This window comes from Polypterus senegalus, chromosome 9 (genome assembly GCF_016835505.1).
Source record: "Polypterus senegalus isolate Bchr_013 chromosome 9, ASM1683550v1, whole genome shotgun sequence".
Classification (NCBI taxonomy): Eukaryota; Metazoa; Chordata; class Cladistia; order Polypteriformes; family Polypteridae; genus Polypterus; species Polypterus senegalus.
This window is the reverse complement of record NC_053162.1, coordinates 80,401,393-80,421,886: the sequence shown is the minus strand read 5'-3', so window position 1 is coordinate 80,421,886 and position 20,494 is coordinate 80,401,393. Positions and strand designations below refer to the sequence as shown.

Below are 20,494 nucleotides of genomic sequence, written 5' to 3'. Positions count from 1 at the left end.
TAAAAATAACGACCAGTATTACCTGTGTACATGGGGAAACCCGTAAGTACAAAACCGTCCCATGTTTCATTAGCTATGGAGGATCGCTGAAAAAAATCCCTGTGGCGGTCCTCCCGCGTCCACCTTTCGCTGTGATTCTGGGGCAGGAATGGTCGGACAATAAAAGTGGTGTACCAATTACTACTCTCCAAACAAAACTTAGGCCTAGCTATAGATGGTGATGACTCGACTACAGCTGTCTTCACGCCGTGTAACCAGCCGGCGGAAAGAGATATGTAAGTCCAAAAGGTAGGCAGGGAGATTCCTGGGCCGTTGCAGGTAAACACGTCATCTCCCAGTGCCTCGACAAGCTGGGAGGTATCCCCGCCCCTTGAGGTCAGACAGGACCCTCTTTCTGAAATGCATTTTCAGTTCACAGAAATGCCGGCTTCTTTCATAAGGGAGCAGTGGAATGAGTACTCCCTGAAACATGCAAAAAATGCAGCAGTACGTGTCAATGGCCAACACACTTATCAGCCCATGCCACAGGGTCCTCATTTTGTGATAGAAAATGACATATTATATCAAATAGCTGAGCATGAGGGGGAGGCACACCATTCCTGGGAAATCTAGCCAGGTCCCGGCACCTCTGATGATGTCACTTCCGAGACCTCTGATGACATCACTTCTGGGACCTCTGATGACGTCACTTCCAGCACCTCTGATGATGTCACTTCCGGTTCTGGCATAGATAACTTCATTTCCCTCCCCAGCCCTTAAAACCGTCATCTTACCTCCAAGTATTCAGTTCTATTTTGGACTCAGTCGTGTGAACATCTCTGTTCAAAATTTTGCAAACGTTTACAGCCAGGATATAATATACGGGTGGCTGCCCCAAACCTTTATAATGTCTCATCCTTGTCAATTAGTTTTTTTGTACTTTTACACAATTCATATTCTTATAAAAGTGTATGTGAATACAACTTCTGCTTAATACAATACATTGTAACCAACCAAAGTATTAAATTGAATATATTATTTCTCTAGCCTGAAGATAAAGAAAAAAAAAACATCTCTGCAATTATTAAGCTGATAATTAAACAATTGCTTCTTATATCCCTTTACAATATGAATATTTAAAATATATACTAAAGTAAATTTTTACAAACCTCAAATTCTTTTGTGTTTTCACCCAGTGCTTCCACAATGCCAGAGCATTCAAATCCAGGGACAAGAGGTGTCTTTGGTGGGTTATCAATGTTTCCTTGTCGAACCATTAAATCTAAAAAATTCAAGCCACTGCAATAAAACAATAAAGGAGATGTCATACTTAATAAAATACAATCATCTCTAAAACAAGTGTCCACTTTCATTTTAGTACCATTTAAAAAACTGCTGTATAAAGCACTATAAACTTGCAATATCCAAATAAATTCATACAATAAAAAGAAAATAAGTAATATATTTTACACGTCAAATAGTACTGTATATGCATTTACTGGTAATCTGTTAAGATTATACAATTAAAATTTAATGAAGAGGATTAAATACTGTTTTTTCAGTTTCTTTTGCAGAATTACACTTTAGTTTTTCAAGTCCATACAGAGAGTAGAAAGTTTTACCTCTGTAAGCAAAAAGGCAAATAAATGGTCTCACTCATGATGAGCTACCATTGAGTATTTACTTCATAGTCTCAACTTGACAAGAGACCTATATGTTCTTTGTTTGCTGCCTTCTCTTTATTTGCTTTTTCTTGCTTTGGTGCCATGTATAAATTTCGCAGTTCACATCCTATATTAATTCTATATTTTTACAATGATGCATATTTCTTTCCTGGTTCAGTCTGTGTTTGACTGTTCAGTCTGACATTTTTATGTCTTTTTATGTGATTTAAGGTATGTTTCTTATGTCTATCATATTTATTTACTGTATATTCTATTTATATTCTTTCATTAGTACACGGTTTAGTTTCTATGTATTGTCACATGTTCCACTATATTCCTTGTGCTTTGTGGGAGATTCTCCACAAGACTGGGCCATCTGTCCATATTCTTGTGGAACCATCTCCAGTCTTAGAAAGGGCTCAGAAGACTCACAGGTTAAATATAGTATATTTCATCTGTTTCTCGTGTAGAGAGTTTACTTATGTTTTATAATTTAGTGCTTTTTGGTTTTTGACTTCTCCTTTGTTTTTTGACCAATCATATTAGATTCTGTATTGGGACTTTGTTTGTTATAGAATTTGCTTTTTGAGTAAATCCATTTTTTGCCTGTTGCACTTATTTGAGCATTATGGAAAATAAGTGAATAATGTACATTAAATATTTTCTTTTTTATTGAAATCCTTTGTCTGCCCTTATTATACAGACAGAGGTTTATCATTTGTTAATGTATTTTTAGACTGCTAGATTTGTGGCCAGTTTCACATTTTGTGGGTTTGCTCACCATGAAGCCAGCAGGTGATAGACTTGGGACCTGACTACATTAAATGTGTCTCTGATGGTTGCACCAGTGTGGATTCTGGTTTGATCATCACCCAGTGTGGAGGCCACAGTGGAGAGTGTGGTGAAGAACCCTGCATTATAACATTTTCTGACATGTCTTACTCTCTGAAATGTACTTCCACCCAGACTGCAGAACCAACTGCTCTTTAGAAGGAGTAGAGAAGTTAGTGTAATATTGTAATGTAATTGTCTTGGATTGGCAGGAAACAAATAACTAATATTTTTAAACAAGCCTGGAGGTGCGTGCAAAAGGCAAAACAAAACAAATAAAATACAGTATAAACAAAGAGACCCTGTCTTTTCATTCTATGATGCTGATGATCTCAAAGTTACAAACTCGGAGACTATGACCCTAGAAACACGGGACGTGACCCTAACAACGGTTATGCAAAATGGCGTCTAATATGGAAAAAGCAATAGGACCCAAAAAATTCAGCCCTGATAATAGTGATAATACTTTTTGAAGCTAGAGAAAAAAGATTTTAAAGGAATGCTCCACCCAACAATGACAATTATTTCATCTATAATATATCCTGTGCTGTCTGGAGTTACAGCTGAGAAAAACTGTTAATCTGTTTTTTCATGAATTTGTTGCTCGAAAAGTAACAAATGAGGGGAGAGATGAGTTTTCAATTCAAAAGCTCAATTCTCTTTTAACACACTCCTATTGTGTATGACAATTTTCAGGAATGGTTAACTTAATATTTTAGACAAAATACACGTTTGGAGCATACAACTCACTATCTGACACGACATGAGTAACCTGAGATTTTTTTTCATGGCCTGTTTGATATTACTTGAAATTGTCCATCATTTGCCCACATTGACATCTATTGCAGCAGGAGTTTTTTTATCTCTGTGGTTCATAAAAATCTAAGATTAGCAATGTTTGTTATCCATCACTGCAAACAACATGAGATAAAGATGAAAAATTATCATTATTGTTTGGAGTATTCCTTTAAAATCTTTTTTCTTTTTCTGCCAGAGTTTTGTTACAGCTCAGGCCAGATTTATATTTTTGCTAAGATGAACTATGCATAGCATAATGACTTTCTTTGCAATGCCTAATTAAAGTGGAACTTTGATGGATATTTAAGAGCTGAACAGAGTGAAACGTGTTTGTATTATTTAACATCCATGACAAGACGTAACAGTTTAATAAATAATAAACCTTAAAAATAGCATGTAAATTGTCTACTAACATGGATCTCATAAAGCTCAAAATCCACATTTCAAAATTTTTAAACAAATGGTAAACATTTTAAATTTGAAACATTTAGTCAGAATTATTGCTGGGTAGCCCTACTACTCATCTCACAAAGAACCATCTGAGCAAGACTTAAGACAATGTACTGATGTGAGTGCTGCAGTTACCACAGATAAATATTACCAGTCTTCCTACAGAGACTGCTGTAATGCTTATAATCCATTTCCCCCAATAAACAAGTTAGAAAATGTATGCATGGCATAAAATTCAGGTGCATTTGGGGTCTTAGCTAACTGTTTTGAAAGTCAGAACTTTTTACTTTTACTTTATCAAATTGACAGATATCAAATTTTTGTTTATTAAATATGTTTGTAGTAATAATGAGTCATATCCAAAAATTGTAATATGTAGTAACATGCATTAGCAGAATACAAAAACAACATGTTTTTAAAGTGTAATATTACATTCTTAAAAATTAAACACAAATAGGGTTGTGGCAGCTGAAGAAGTTTTAATAGGTATCACGTGCCAATTCAAGGAATGTAATCATGGCATTATTGGAACTATTGTTATTAGATATTTGTGGAGACTTTATGGCTGATACTAGTTCATATTTTTTAAACATAACATTTTTTCTAGTGCAACATACAATAAAAACATATTTATGAGATTTTATGGCTGATACTAGTTCATATTTTTTAAACATGGCATTTTTTTCTAGTGCAACATACACTAAAAACATATTTATTCGCTGTATAAATAATGGCTTAAAGAGTCACTCTTATCCTTTTCTATTTACTTTTATATAAGTTAAGTGACATTATGCATTCCTTACTGGTATGTTTTTACTTTTAAGTTTATGAAGATCATTTAAAATATGTAGAAAAAGAGGCCTGAAATGTGCATATACAGCTTTCCATGCAAACATCAGGATTTATAGAAGAAAACTTGATGTAAATACGTACCGTACACCTTGTTTCTGAGAACCCAGAAAATGATGACTCACGTGTATAAATAATTCATATTATCAAACTGTTATTATGATGTGTGTTGATTAGAGAAAAATATTAAAGATCAAAAGTGATGAAATATGATATACAGACTGTATTTTAGGAGGGTCAATGCTGCATATTAACTCTGAAGAACATTTTGTTTCTCGTCAGTTTATATCAGCTACCTATTGTTACTTCACAGGGAACTGGCCGAGAGGTTTGAAGTACAGTATGTCAGCTAAGCTTCACTACATTAACTAACCATTAACCAATGAGGCATTACATTCAATTTTCATTTGATGTAGGTGCACATACATAGCAGGTTTTTGCCAACATAAATAGGCAATCTGTAGCAGTGTCCTGTTTTCTTAATGTAATGAGGGCATATAGCGAGAACAAAGCTGCTTTTGTTAACTTTAAGTAGTTACATTCCTTAACACAGTCATCTGTGATGCATGATGAGACTAACAAATGTCATGGCTAAGCGGCCTGGGCTAACCCATAATTTATTTGTTTTAATACAAAGAAACTTTGACAGACATGACGGTACTGTATGTGGTGGCTTGGCTTGTTGGTAAGGTTAATAGGCTGAACCCCGAGGTTTTCATATTCCCTATATTAGTCACTGTAAGAGCAATCATGTCATTAAATATGCTAGGTTACAGTGGTGACCCACTCAGATGCTGGCACTTTGTGCCGTTTTTAATACCCAGAATGCACAAAAGACATGCTGCAATGCTGTGAATGCTCTTGGCCTTCTCAGTTGCAGAGAGCAGCATGATGCATCAGAGCTGAGGCAGCTCTATCAGCCAATAAGCAATAATATTATAATATGCAGCATCATGACTGCATATGCATGAGGCTGATTAGCATAGTCCATGTATGGTCATCTCAGGGTGGCTACCAGGCTGAGTTTGAAGCGAGTTCAAATAGGCACATTTACAGATTATTGTTGTTAATAAAGGCAAATTGTGTATGCCAGGTTTTACAAAGCAGATTTTTTTTCTTGCCATATGCATTTTCCTGTATTTTGGCGTGGACATATTTTCAACATCAAATTCATGCAATGATTTTAAAATGAGACCCCTGGTATGAACTGAAGCAGCAGATGAAACAGGCTGGTATGCAAACCTTTGCATGGACTCCGCTGCTGTTTCAATAATTTGTACTGGGGATTTGTTTTATCTATTGGTAGTATCTATAAGGCAAGTAAAAAAGGAAAATATGTTAAATATCCAAGTTGAAATAACCTCTCTCAAGATAAATTTTATCTACTGAGTAATTGAGGTCACACAGAATGTTTCCCTGTTTTAAGACGGACAATTTTAAAAGTTTGCAAATGCTTCTGAATGGGAGTTTTTCTAATTTCAGAAATTTGTTCTGTACGCCTTTTCAAAATATCTCAATGAAAATGGAATTTTACTTACGAATTTCACAGAAGGATAAAGTTTACCAAAATGTAACAAAATCAGCCCCTGAGACCCGATTTATTTCATGCGGACAGACATGACAATGACAGTAGGTGATTTTTCGCATTTATGTAAACACACCACAAAAAGATAAAAAAAAGTGGGATGATCTTTTTAGGTATAACATAGATACTTTTTCCACAGAGACTCAAATAAATTAAAAAAAAAATGTTGGTTCAATGGTGGCAGTACTCAGCCCCAATTTGTGCTCTTTTAATTGTTATTCCTTCATCCACGTAATGCAACAATACATGTATACTTATTTATGCTGCCAGTTGTTAAACATCTAATTAAAATGCATCAGAATTATCTATACTATGATTTTGTCTCACTTTTGTCACACACCTTTCTCTGTAGTTTAACATTTTGCCTCTGTCTGATTTAAAATGTCACCTTTCAAGGCAATTTAGGTACTGATTAGTTTGTAAATTTGAAGTGGTACTATAATATTGTTTGTAATAGATTTCATTGATCCCCCAATAAACTGTGATTTTTTGGGGCAGAGACCAGACTTTTTTGTGATAAGCAAACAGCAGAAAACACACAGGGGAATAGATTTTGAATTGAAAACTGAAATACTAATTCATATGCATAGATACCATTCTAGTTCTCAGAATACAATTCATACAAGAACACAATATGTCACATTTTCTTCTTCATTCCCCTTTGTAGGACAAAGCTTGTTAGTATTATTAACTAGTGGCTAAAGTTACCAATGAAAAATGATTGATAATATGGATCGATGGAGAAACAAGAAAGGAGACCATATTTGGAGTAGTATGTGTAGATATGGTCAAATTATTATTTCAGGTGTGCCAATAAAAAAATTAGACGGTAAAGCAAATTGCACCGTACAGGCTTCATGCTACTGCGTCTGGTCAGAAAGATTATTACATAATGTGATTGGTGTAAACATGATGTCACATGTTTAGGTTCTTATTCATTTGTACATTCTGACAGTTCACGAATGCTGCTTGTATAACCCTCAAGATTACATGCAAATGAACAAAACAACAGTTCACATCACACTACTGAAATTGTGTTGGTAGCACTGGATTGCTCTGCAATGAACACAATTAATGATCCACAAGCATTGGAAAAAACATTTTTCCACAATTGGTCATATTAGCAGACCATATGGGTTATTCAGTTTTAACTGTTTGGCATATTTTGTTTACTTCCTATATACAGGTACAACTACAAATAAGCAATAATTGAAGCCCAAGCAACTGTATCCTTCTGGAAACTGTCTATTAAAATTAAAAAAAAGAAAAAAGAAAGAAAAAAACTCAACAGACACACTGAAAGAAATTTCTTAAATCAGGATACAGAATGCGATGCACTGACACTCTGAGCATCCAACATGCTTTACTTTGCTAGAGGTATTAATTCATTGTTGGGCTTGAACGCTCACCACTACCTAACTTTCTAACACTTTTCATTTTTTTAAATTTTTGGAGCTCTTATTCAGTCTATTAAACCACCAGCAGCTCAGTAGTTCCAAGAAACAATGACTTAGGTGATAAAACTTAAGTTCTGCATTCTAATGTTCCTTTGTGTATCAATTCCAGTAAGAAAATACATGCAACATTTATAATGTATGTCTTATTTTTCTGTTTCAAAGTAAAGAAGTTCTTCCATCAGTAAAAAATACTAGTCCAAAGGAAAACATTTTTGCTTCTGGCAATTGTTACATGCCTACTCCTCATGATTCTTTACCCGTGATCATTTCTAGTGTGTTAAACCATATGATGTCTACGGTATGCCATTAAGTATCAGTTTTGTCGGGCATTGACTATGTTAATATCTATACTCTTTCCTAATGTCTAAATTGAACTAAGTATCAATAATCCAATCAACAGTGCCCCCTAGAACAACTACTTAATTTATGCATTTGCATTATTTTTGTACTTTTGATTGTGCTTTATTTTTTCATTTTTACAACTACCCTTAAGATACAAAAATTAATGACCCAGTAGCTATGCAGTTTTTATCAAAAGAGGGTGGCAGTTGTTATAATAATTTGAATAATTGTTTTCAGCTGTGTAAACATTGTCCTTCCACAGCACAGGGACTGAATACTTATGCAAACATCATATTTCTGCTTTAAATCTAAAGATTTTCTCTAACAAAAAATAATGCCACATTATAAAACTGATTTTTAAAGTCAAACTAAAATGTATTGTCAGCCATTAATATATTTAAAAAATTAACTGCTTCCAATATAAACTGCTCAAAAAAATTAAAGGAACACTTTGAAAACACATCAGATCTCAATGGGAAAAAGAAATCCTCCTGGATATCTATACTGATATAGACTGGGTAATGTGTTAGGAACGAAAGGATGCCACATCATTTGATGGAAATGAAAATGATCAACCTACAGAGCCCTGAATTCAAAGACGCCCCAAAAATCAGAGTGAAAAAACTATGTGGCAGGCTAGTCCATTTTGCCAAAATTTAATTGCAGCAACTCAAAATTGTACGCAGCATTTTGTATGGCCCCTGTGTTCTTGTATACATGCCTGACAACATCGGTGCATGCTTCTAATGAGATGGTGTGGGGAATCTCCTCCCAGATCTGGACCAGGGCATCACTGAGCTCCTGGACAGTCTGAGGTGCAACCTGGTGGCATTGGATGGACCAAAACATAATGTCCCAGAGGTGTTCTATTGGATTTAGGTCAGGAAAGTGTGGTGGCCAGTCAATGGTATCAATTCCTTCATCCTCCAGGAACTGCCTGCATACTCTCACCACATGAGGCCAGGAATTGCTGTGCACCAGGAGCCACTGTACCAGCATAGGGTCTGACAATGGGTTCAAGGATTTCATCCTGATACCTAATGGCAGCCAAGGTGCCTTTGTCAAGCCTGTAGCGGTCTGTGTGACCCTCCATGGATATGCCTCCCCAGACAATCATTAACCCACCACCAAACTGCTTAAGCTGAATGATGTTACAGGCAGCATAATGTTCTCCATGGCTTCTCCAGACCCTTTCACTTCTATCACGTGCTCAGGATGAACCTGCTCTCATCTGTAAAAAGCTCAGGGCACCAGTGGTGCATCTGCCAATTCTGGTATTCTATGGCGAATGCCAATCGAGCTGCATGCTGCTGGGCAGTGAGCTCAGGGCCCATTAGAGGACATGGGGCCCTTGGGTCACCCTCATGAAGTCTTTCTGGTTGTTTGGTCAGAGACATTCACACCAGTGGCCTGCTGGAGGTCATTTTGTAGGGCTCTGGCAGTGCTCATCCTGTTCCTCCTTGCCCAAAGGAGCAGATACTGGTCCTGCTGATGGGTTATGGACCTTCTATGGCCCTCTCCAGCTCTCCTAGAGTAACTGCTTGTCTCCTAGAATCTCCTCCATGCCCTTGAGACTGTGCAGGGAGGCACAGCAAACCTTCTGGCAATGACACGTATTGATGTGCCATCCTGGAGAAGTTGGACTACCTGTGCAACCTCTGTAGGGTCCAGGTATTGCCTCATGCTACCAGTAGTGACACTGACTGTAGCCAAATGCAAAACTAGTGAAGAAACAGTCAGAAAAGATGAGGAGGGAAAAATGTCAGTGGCCTCCACCTGTTAAACCATTCCTGTTTTGGGGGTCATCTCATTGTTGCCCCTCTAGTGCATCTGTTGTTAATTTCATTAAAACCACAGCAGCTGAAACTGATTAACAACCCCCTCTGCTACTTAACTGACCAGATTAATATCCCATAAGTTTCATTGACTTTATGCTATACTCTGATTAAAAAGTGTTCCTTTAATTCTTTTGAGCAGTATATTATTGATTAAAGGCACTAAATGCAATAGTAGAAAGGTATTAAAGTTTTATTTTAACACATGAAAGAAAAGCAAATGTTCTTAACTGTCATTAATAAAAAGATTACAAATCACTCACAAAGTCTAATTTAACAAGGTAAATTATGTGCTTAATTTCATATCTGCAAAGTCTAATAAAAGGCTGCTAAAAACATAACTTTTTTCTACATAAATATAAAATGTCTGCAAACAAGATGTTTTCTAACTTTCACTATTACCATCCATCTATCCATTTTCCAACCCGCTGAATCCGAACACAGGGTCACGGGGGTCTGCTGAAGCCAATCCCAGCCAACACAGGGCACAAGGCAGGAACCAATCCTGGGCAGGGTGCCAACCCACCACAGGACACACACAAACACACCCACAAACTAGGGCCAATTTATAATCACCAATCCACCTAACCGGCATGTCTTTGTACTGTGGGAGGAAACCGGAGCGCCCAGAGGAAACCCATGCAGACACGGGGAGAACATGCAAACTCCAAAATTTTTATCAAATCTCCAAAAAAGTCCTTTTTGACATTCTAAAGCTTACAGAATCTATTTGCTAACTGCTGTAAGCATGTATAGGCGGGTTTTCCACCCAGCAATACTTATATATATACTAGGTGTGTCAGCCCATGTGGTAAAAAGCCTGGGGTCCTAGAAACTATTGAAATCGTCAGAAAAAAAATTGAAATATACAGAAGTCAGGTAATTAAAAGGAACTACTCTGGGTATTTCTCTCCTAGTAGGATTCGTTTTGCCGATATGTTTGCATCACTTATGCATTAGCGGCAGAAGGAAAAGTAAAAGAGATACCATTTTGCTGAAGTTAGTGGCTAAGCGACTTTGTCTTTCTTCTGAGGTTTCATTTTTCTGATGTGCTCGCCTCGCTTGTGTTATTAGTGGCTAAGCAAGTTTTCTGTTTCCTCGGAGGCAGAGCCCTTAACCCTGACTCCACCTCTCACTTCCGGGCCAGACAGACAAACACACTTTCATGTGTAGATGTTTATATATAAAATATATGTATATGAAGCAGAAATACTGTTGTCACTTACTGCTAGACAACTGTAATCTACTTTTAAGATAGACTTAAGATAGGGTTTAAAAAAATTGATCTTTCAATTAAGTTCAATTGTTTTTCAGCAATGTGACTTTAATTTACAAAATTCTGCGATCAATTCTGTAATTTCACACAAATGTATGGATGCAGACGTGCAAAGAATATCCACACCTGCAGATGTCACTCAAACTGCCAAAGACATCTATCAGAATTAAATTTACTTACACTGACATTAGTCCACAAAAATGGCTGAATTTTGTAACGTAAATCAAGTACCAGCAACCCGAAAGGCTGATGTATAGAGACATTCTGGATTTAAAAAAAGGACAGTGATGATTTGGACAAAATGAAAGCTATGAGTAAGCTATGCAAAGTGGAGGTGAAATAGAATGGGAACACAACAGATATTAGAAACTGTTTGACGAGACACCACCCAGCGCTTCTATCTCCTGAAAAATTGAGCGCATGCAGCTTCACCTAGTGAATGTATTCACACACAAGCTACTGGTAAATTAGCTATGTGTCCAAAAAATAACAGCATCTATTGTGACTTTCATCTGTAAAGATATAAAGCCATATAGTGTCATTGTAAACAATGGATGCAGAAAAATGTGCATGTGTTAGGGCTACAATAGGTGTTACCAACACGCAAACATTTTACAGAAATGGCTTCCCAGAAGCTTTATGAAGATGTGAAAGGCACCACTGTCACTTCACTTAAGTTGGCTAAGAGAGTTGGACATCCACAGTGACCAATTCATATGTGACAATGACTTGCCACTACATAAATGATTCCTGACAACTCCTTTTGCATGCTTTGCAGACTAGGGCTGTTACTGATGCATTAAATGAGTGAGATAATAAAGATAAAGATCCAGCCATTGTCACAGATAACACAGCACATACAGTTGTGCTTGAAAGTTTGTGAACCCTTTAGAATTTTCTATATTTCTGCATAAATATGACCTAAAACATCATCAAATTTTCACTCAAGTCCTAAAAGTAGATAAAGAGAAACCAGTTAAACAAATGAGACAAAAATATTAAACTTGGTCATTTATTTATTAAGGAAAATGATCGAATATTACATATTTGTGAGAGGCAAAAGTATGTGAACCTCTAGGATTAGCAGTTAGTTTGAAGGTGAAATTAGAGTCAGGTGTTTTCAAACAATGGGATGACAATCATGTGTGAGTGGGCACCCTGTGTTATTTAAAGAACAGGGATCATTCAAAGTCTGCTCTTCACAACACGTTTGTGGAAGTGTATCGTGGCATGAACAAAGTAGATTTCTGAGGACCTCAGAAAAAGAGTTGTTGATGCTCATCAGGCTGGAAAAGGTTACAAAACCATCTCTAAAGAGTTTGGACTCCACCAATCCACAGTCAGACAGATTGTGTAGAAATGGAGGAAATTCAAGACCATTGTTACCCTCCCCAAGAGTGGTCGACCAACAAAAATCACTCCAAGAGCAAGGCGTGTAATAGTCGCCGAGGTCACAAAGGACCCCAGGGTAACTACTTCTAAGCAACTTAAGTCCTCTCTCACATTGGCTAATGTTCATGTTCATGCGTCCACCATCAGGAGAACACTGAACAACAATGGTGTGCATGGCAGGGTGGCAAGGAGAAAGCCACTGCTCTCCAAAAAAAAAACATTGCTGCTCGTCTGTAGTTTGCTAAAGATCACGTGGACAAACCAGAAGGCTATTGGAAGAATGTTTTGTGGACGGATGAGACCAAAATAGAACTTTCTGGTTTAAATGAAAAGCGTTATGTTTGGAGAAAGGAAAACACTGCATTCCAGCATAAGAACCTTATCGAATCTGTGAAACATGGTGGTGGTAGTATCATGGTTTGGGCCTGTTTTGCCGCATCTGGGCCAGGACGGCTTGCCTTCATTGATGGAACAATGAATTCTGAATTATATTAGAGAATTCTAAAGGAAAATATAAGGACATCTGTCCATGAACTTAATCTCAAGAGAAGGTGGGTCATGCAGCAAGACAATGACCCTAAGCACACAAGTTGTTCTACCAAAGAATGGTTAAAGAAGAATAAAGTTAATGTTTTGGAATGGCCAAGTCAAAGTCCTGACCTTAATCCAATTGAAATGTTGTGGAAGGACCTGAAGCGAGCAGTTAATGTGAGGAAACCCACCAAAATCCCAGAGTTGAAGCTGTTCTGTACGAAGGAATGGGCTAAAATTCTTCCAAGCCGGTGTGCAGGAAAGATCAAAAGTTACCGGAAACGTTTAGTTGCAGTTATTGCTGCAAAGGGGGGTCACACGATATACTGAAAGCAAAGGTTCATATACTTTTGCCACTAACAAATATGTAACATTCGATCATTTTCCTTAATAAATAAATGACCAAGTATAATATTTTTGTCTCATTTGTTTACCTGGTTTATCTTTATCTACTTTTAGGACATGAGTGAAAATCTGATGATGTTTTAGGTCATATTTATGCAGAAATATAAAAAATTCTAAAGGGTTCACAAACGTTCAAGCACAACTGTATGATCTGTAGGAATTTCAAGTTGGGTGTTTTACACAAACCTTGAATTTGGCCTCACAAGCAGCTCTCAGAATTTCATCTGTCCCTCAGTTGCTTGGCCAAGTCTGAAATATTGTAATTTTTTTTCACTGTAGTACCTTAAAATTAAGCAAAAGTTGTTGGACCTACTTAAACAGCTAATTAGCTAGTGATCAATGTAGTGACACAATAGAACAGTGCGTTGAAGATGCTAGACAGGTTTTTGGAGCAGCAGCAGCAATTTCTGCAGTATTGCTATCAACTGAGGTATGTGTCAACAGGTAAATGATATTTGCACCCAGACAAAGAATGATATAACCTCGGCAGAAGATATTGTCAAGGCACTGAGACCAACGAAAACACCCACATTAGTCATGTCTGAGGACAGCATCACAATGCTTTCTGTCAATGGGCTTCTACATGCACAGACAAGCACCAATGAACCCAATGAGTCCACCATTATTAAAGAGGTCAAATCCGCTCTGCATGACAACTTCAAGCCAAGGTTAAGTTTCTTGATCAGTTTTGTTCATACTGTAGTATTGTTAAAATAGAGACACTGTAGACTGAGACAGCTTTAACATACAGTGGCATGTAAGTTTAAGTTAATTTGACCAGAGGTTTCATGAATAACAGTAAAAATGGAAATAACTATTTATTACATTACAAATATATTTCATAAATTAGATACAGAAAAGCATCAATAAATTGACTTGAAAACATCCATGAATTTATGTGTGCATGTGAATGTTAACTGTGAATAAAAGTATTTTACATATGTAAATTTGGTTTGAGGTATGTGACAATAAAGAACAAGATCTACTTAGCATTAGATCTTCGATTTAAGGCCATTCTTTTCTTGGTTGAGCACGACTGTGATTCCACTTCTTGAAGACTGGCAACTGAGGCTGTAGGACTGGAGAAGGTGAATTTGTACAATTATATTATCATTATGTTTTTTGTCAATGGAAATATTAAACTTAATAGTAACCAAAAACATTCCCAGTGGGCTTGCAGGTTTACCTCTGAATACTTTCAGCTGTAGCAGGAATATGATGGTGCTAGGGCTGAAAGCACTGGTACAGAACAGCAGTAAGACACCTCCCCTGGTCCCACAGTTGACAGCCCTACTCCACCTAAAATGGCAAAGGGATCCTTTGAATTGATGTAGCCCCTAGGGACAGCCTACACATCAGCAGGTTTCCACCAAAATGACAGTTCACAGAGAAAGCAGTGTTTTAAGTTGCTGGTGACATTATTATACCAGGACATGTAGTCCAGCTTCTTTTTTTGTAGAACAATTTAGCAGGATCCCAAGAAGTAAAAAAGTGTTTTTATTTGCCTCTATTCTTTTATAACTGACGATCAGCAACCTGATTTTTTAAGTTAAAGTAAAAGGCCTTTAGCTCAAGGCTTATCTCTGGGCCTTTGTACAATATTAATTTATGGTTTATAGTTAAGTTTTCATTTTTCAGTAGCTTATATGGGTACACATAACAATGGGTTTTAATACAATGCAAATTAGATCAGAAACCAGAGTTTACTGTTTACAATTGTCTTCTATGGCAATTGAGGAGCTGGTAAATATAAACTGAAATGAAATGCATTGGGCCACATCATTTATTTATTATTAAACAATATACATTTTTATGGGTTATCTGTCTGGGTCACATCAACTACTAAAATAAAACACAAACACGTCACCCTAATTAAAAACCTTGACATTATACACTAACAATCGATATTGATTGAATCGAAGTCAGAATCAAATTGAGTTGAACCATTATGAATAAGAAAATTTAATCAAATTTAGAAATATTTCACGATACCCAGCCCTACTTTAAGATTTAAAATCTTACATTTTATTCATATTCTTAAAACACATTTTCTAAAGTACACTGATAGCTAATAGCTGGATAAAATGAATGGATGGTGCATCAGATGCATCGATGGAAGAATAAACATTTATATCACAGATTTGAATGATAAAGTTCAAGTTAGAATCTAATTTTTTATTGAAACTCTGTGCAGTCCCAGCCTCACTGGATCACATGTTTTGGGCCTGCACCAAATTAACATCATTCTGGACCAAAATGTTTAATTACCTTTCAGACAGCCTTGGTCTCACAATCCCTCCTAACCCATTAACAGCTGTGTTTAGGGTTCTTCCAGATGGGTTTAAAGTGGAGAAGGACAAACAAACTGAGATTGCATTCACTACACTTTTGGCACGCACACTTATTTTGCTAAACTGGAAGAATCCTAACTCTCCTCTTTTAAGCCAGTGGGAAACCGATGTTTTATACTATTTGAAATTGGAAAAAAACAAATACTCAGTTAGAGGATCTGTACAGTTTTTTTCAAAGCATGGCAGGATCTAATCAGTAATATTTTAGAATAAATAATGGCTGGGGACTTTAATTGTGTTTTAAATCCACTTTTAGATAGGACTTCTTCCACAGGGGGAACGGCATCTAACACCACAAAGATAATTACAAAGTTTATAACTGATCACAACTTATCAGACCCCGGAGGTTTTAAACCCAAATTCAAGAACATATTCTTTCTACTCACCAGTACATCATTGCTACACAAGGATTGATTACTTCTTTATAGATAATAACTTCTTGCCTATGATTAAATCTTGCGAATACGATGCTATTGTTATTTCTGACCATGCACCTATGATCTTGGAGCTAAAATTACTAAGCCCCATACACTCACGCCGCAGATGGCGTCTCAACCCGCTTCTGTTAGCAGATGAGAATTGTACGGAATTTAAATCCAAACAAATCCAATTCTTTCTAGAGACAAATACATCCTCCGAGATCTCTGCAGGAACACTCTGGGAAACTCTTAAGGCCTTCTTAAGAGGACATATTATCTCATATCTTTCCCACAGAAATAAATTCGAAGCCAAGAAATTAGCAGAGATAAAAAGCGAAATTACTAGAATAGATGAAGAACACACCAGATTACCAAACTAGACTCTACATAGAAAACGGCAGGCTCTACATTCAGAACTAAACCTCTTGACAACTAAAGAAACTGAACAACTAATTTACAAATCCAGACATCATTACTATGAACATGGAGAGAAAGCTAATAAGCTTTTAGCTCAACAAATTCACAAGCAAGAAGTGCGCAACGCAATCTCAGTAATCACCAACGAATGGAGATAAAATCATCGAACACAAAAATATAATGCACACTTTCAGAGACTACTATAAATCCTATATACTACTGAGTTTAAAGAAGACAATACACAATCTAATGCATTTCTGGATACATTACAGATACCACAAATAGACACTTTTAGTGTGGAGGAACTTGATAAACCTCTGGCATTATCAGAATTACTAGATGCTATAAAGTCACTCCAAGGCGGGAAAGCAGCAGGCCCTGATGGCTACCCTGCAGAATTTTACAAGAAATTCTCGCTCAGCTAGCTCCCTCCTATTAGCAACATTTACAGAAGCCAGAGATAACCAATCTCTTCCTCAAACCTTTCGCCAAGCACTAATCACTGTTTTCCAAAACAAAATAAGGACTTATTACAATGTGCATCATACAGACCAATTTCACTTCTGAATAACGACGTTAAAATACTCTCTAAAATCATAGCTAGAAGGATGGAGAAAGTGCTCCCTCGTAATATCACAAGACCAAACTGGATTTATTAGGGGCCGACACTTATCTTCAAATCTTCGACGCCTGTTTAATGTAATATACTCACCAACTAAATCAAACACCCCAGAAATATTATTATCATTGGATGCAGAAAAAGCATTCGACATGATTGAATGGAAATACCTTTTACTACATTGGAGAAGTTTGGGTTTGGCCCGAACATTTGTGCATGGATTAAATTACTGTATACTAACCCAGAAGCTTCAGTTTGCATCAACAACATTTGCTCAGACTACTTTAAACTAGAACGTGGCACTAGACAAGGATGCCCTTGTCACTGCTATTGTTTGCAATTGCCATTGAACCACTGGCAATACATTGTCGAAATACTGATCAGATAAAGGGGATTAGCAGAGAAGGACTGGAACAGAAAATCTCATTATATGCAGATGATATGGTACTGTATATATCGGACCCAGAAAATTCTGTGCCTGCAGTCTTAACAGCACTCACAGAATTTCAAAAGATCTCTGGTCTCAGAATTAATCTGAATAAAAGTGTACTCTTTCCAGTGAATTCTCAAGCATATAATATTAGATTAGATACCCTACCTTTTATCATTGCAGAACAGTTTAAATACCTAGGGTAAACATCACAAGTAAACATAAAGCTCTTTATCAACAAAATTTCGCGTCTGCATGGAAAAAATTAAACAAGACTTGCATAGATGGTCAACCCTTCATCTCACACTAGCTGGAAGAATTAACACTGTTAAGATGAATATTCTTCCTAAGCTCCTTTTTATTTCAAAACATCCAATATACATTAATAAATCATTCTTTAAGCAATTAGATTCAACAATAACCTCATTTATTTGGAATTCAAAACATCCACGCATCAAAGAGCGACCCTACAAAGACAAAAGGCAGAAGGCATGGCTCTACCTAACTTCCAGTTTTATTACTGGGCAGCAAATATACAGGCGATAAGAACCTGGACACAAATAGAAGAACATACACAGGCTTGGACCGCAATAGAAGTAAAATCCTGCAGTACTTCTTTGTATTCCTTGCTCTGTGCTCCAATAAACACACGTTATCGGCAATACACTAATAACCCAATTGTGCTCCACTCACTTAGAATCTGGAACCAATGTAGAAAGCATTTTAAGACGGAGAAGCTTTTATCTGTGGCACCTCTGCAAGAGAACCACCTCTTTCAACCTTCACAAACATATGCAGTTTTAATATCTGGAAAAATTTGGAATTAACTTGCTTAGAGATCTTTATATAGACAACGTCTTTGCATCCTATGAACAATTACATTCCAAATTTAACATTCCAGCTACACATTTCTTTCACTATCTTCAAATCAGGAACTTTGTTAAACAGAACCTTCCAGATTTTCCTCATCTTGCACCCTCATCCATGCTGGAAAAAATATTGCTCAATCTCAAGGACTTAGACTCCATCTCTACAATATATAAAATCATTTTACAATCCCTCCTATTCAAAGATCCAAGAGGTCACTGGGAAAAAGATCTCTCAATTAATATATCAGAAAAGGACTGGAAAGTAGCAATGCAGAGAATTCACTCCATATGCGCAAAGCATACAATTATACAACTCAAAATTATATTATATTTCCGTCCTGGTCGCGGAACAGTGGACCAGCTCTTCACCCTTAGCAGAGTCCTGGAGGGTGCATGGGAGTTTGCCCGACCGGCCTACATGTGTTTTGTGGACTTGGAAAAGGCATTCGACCGTGTCCCTCGGGAATCCTGTGGGGGTGCTCCGGGAGTATGGGGTACGGACCCCTGATAAGAGCTGTTCGGTCTCTGTACAACCGGTGTCAGAGCTTGGTCCGCATTGCCGGCAGTAAGTCGAGCCCTTTTCCAGTGAGAGTTGGGCTCCGCCAGGGCTGCCCTTTGTCACCGATTCTGTTCATAACTTTTATGGACGGAATTTCTAGGCGCAGCCAGGGTGTTGATGGGGTCCGGTTTGGTGGACTCAGGATTGGGTCACTGCTTTTTGCAGATGATGTTGTCCTGTTTGCTTCATCAGGCCGTGATCTTCAGCTCTCTCTGGATCGGTTCGCAGCTGAGTGTGAAGCGGCTGGGATGAGAATCAGCACCTCCAAATCCGAGCATGGTCCTCAGCCGGAAAAGGGTGGAGTACCCTCTCAGGGTTGGGGGAGAGATCCTGCCACAAGTGGAGGAGTTCAAGTATCTCGGGGTCTTGTTCACGAGTGAGGGAAGAATGGAGCGTGAGATCGACAGGCGGATTGGTGCGACGTCCGCAGTGATGCGGGCTCTGCATCGGTCTGTCGTGGTGAAAAAGGAGCTGAGCCGTAAGGCAAAGCTTTCAATTTACCAGTCGATCTACGCTCCAACCCTCACCTATGATCATGAGTTATGGGTAGTGACCGAAAGAACGAGATCGCGAATACAAGCGGCTGAAATGAGTTTCCTCCGCAGGGTGTCTGGGCTTTCCCTTAAAGATAGGGTGAGAAGCTCAGTCATCCGGGAGGGGCTCAGAGTAGAGGAGTCAGATGAGGTGGCTCGGGCATCTGATCAGGATGCCTCCTGGATGCCTCCCTGGTGAGGTGTTCCGGGTACGTCCAACCGGGAGGAAGCCCCGGGGAAGACCCAGGACACACTGGAGGGACTATGTCTCCCAGCTGGCCTGGGAACACCTTGGGATTCTCCCGGAAGAGCTGGAAGAAGTGGCCGGGGAGGGAGAGGGAAGTCTGGGCCTCTCTGCTTAAGCTGCTGCCCCCGCGACCCGACCTCGGATAAGCGGAAGAGGATGGATGGATGGATGGAAAATTATATATCAAGCACATCTGTCTCGACTAGAACTCTCCAAAATGTTTCCAGGGCATGATCCAAGATGCAAACGCTGCAAACTAGTTCCAGCCTCACTGGGTCACATGTTCTGGGCCTGCACCAAATTAACATTATTCTGGACCAAAATATTTAATTACCCTTCAGACAGCCTTGGACTCACAATTCCTCCTAACCCATTAACAGCTGTGTTTGGTGTTCTTCCAGATGGGCTTAAAGTGGAGAAAGACAAACAAATTGTGATTGCATTCACTACACTTTTGGCACACAGACTTATCCTGATAAACTGGAAGAACCCAAACTCTCCTCTTTTAAGTCAGTGGGAAACTGATGTGTTATACTATTTGAAATTGGAAAAAATCAAATACTCAGGTAGAGGATCCGTACAGACTTTTTTCAAAACATGGCAGGAACTAATCAGTAATATTTTAAAAAAATTTCATAAAGCACAGAGAATCTATT

General features: G+C 37.9%; 1 protein-coding gene across 1 annotated transcript in view; it reads right to left on the bottom strand.

Moving 5' to 3' along the window:
• Window positions 1–20,494, bottom strand: part of vat1l (vesicle amine transport 1-like) — a 229,971-nt gene that overhangs the window by 186,452 nt on the left and 23,025 nt on the right. Inside the window, exon 2 of the mRNA XM_039763355.1 lies at window positions 1,149–1,278. Within this exon, the coding sequence (XP_039619289.1) occupies window positions 1,149–1,278 (130 nt within the window). The remainder of the gene's footprint in view (window positions 1–1,148; window positions 1,279–20,494) is intronic.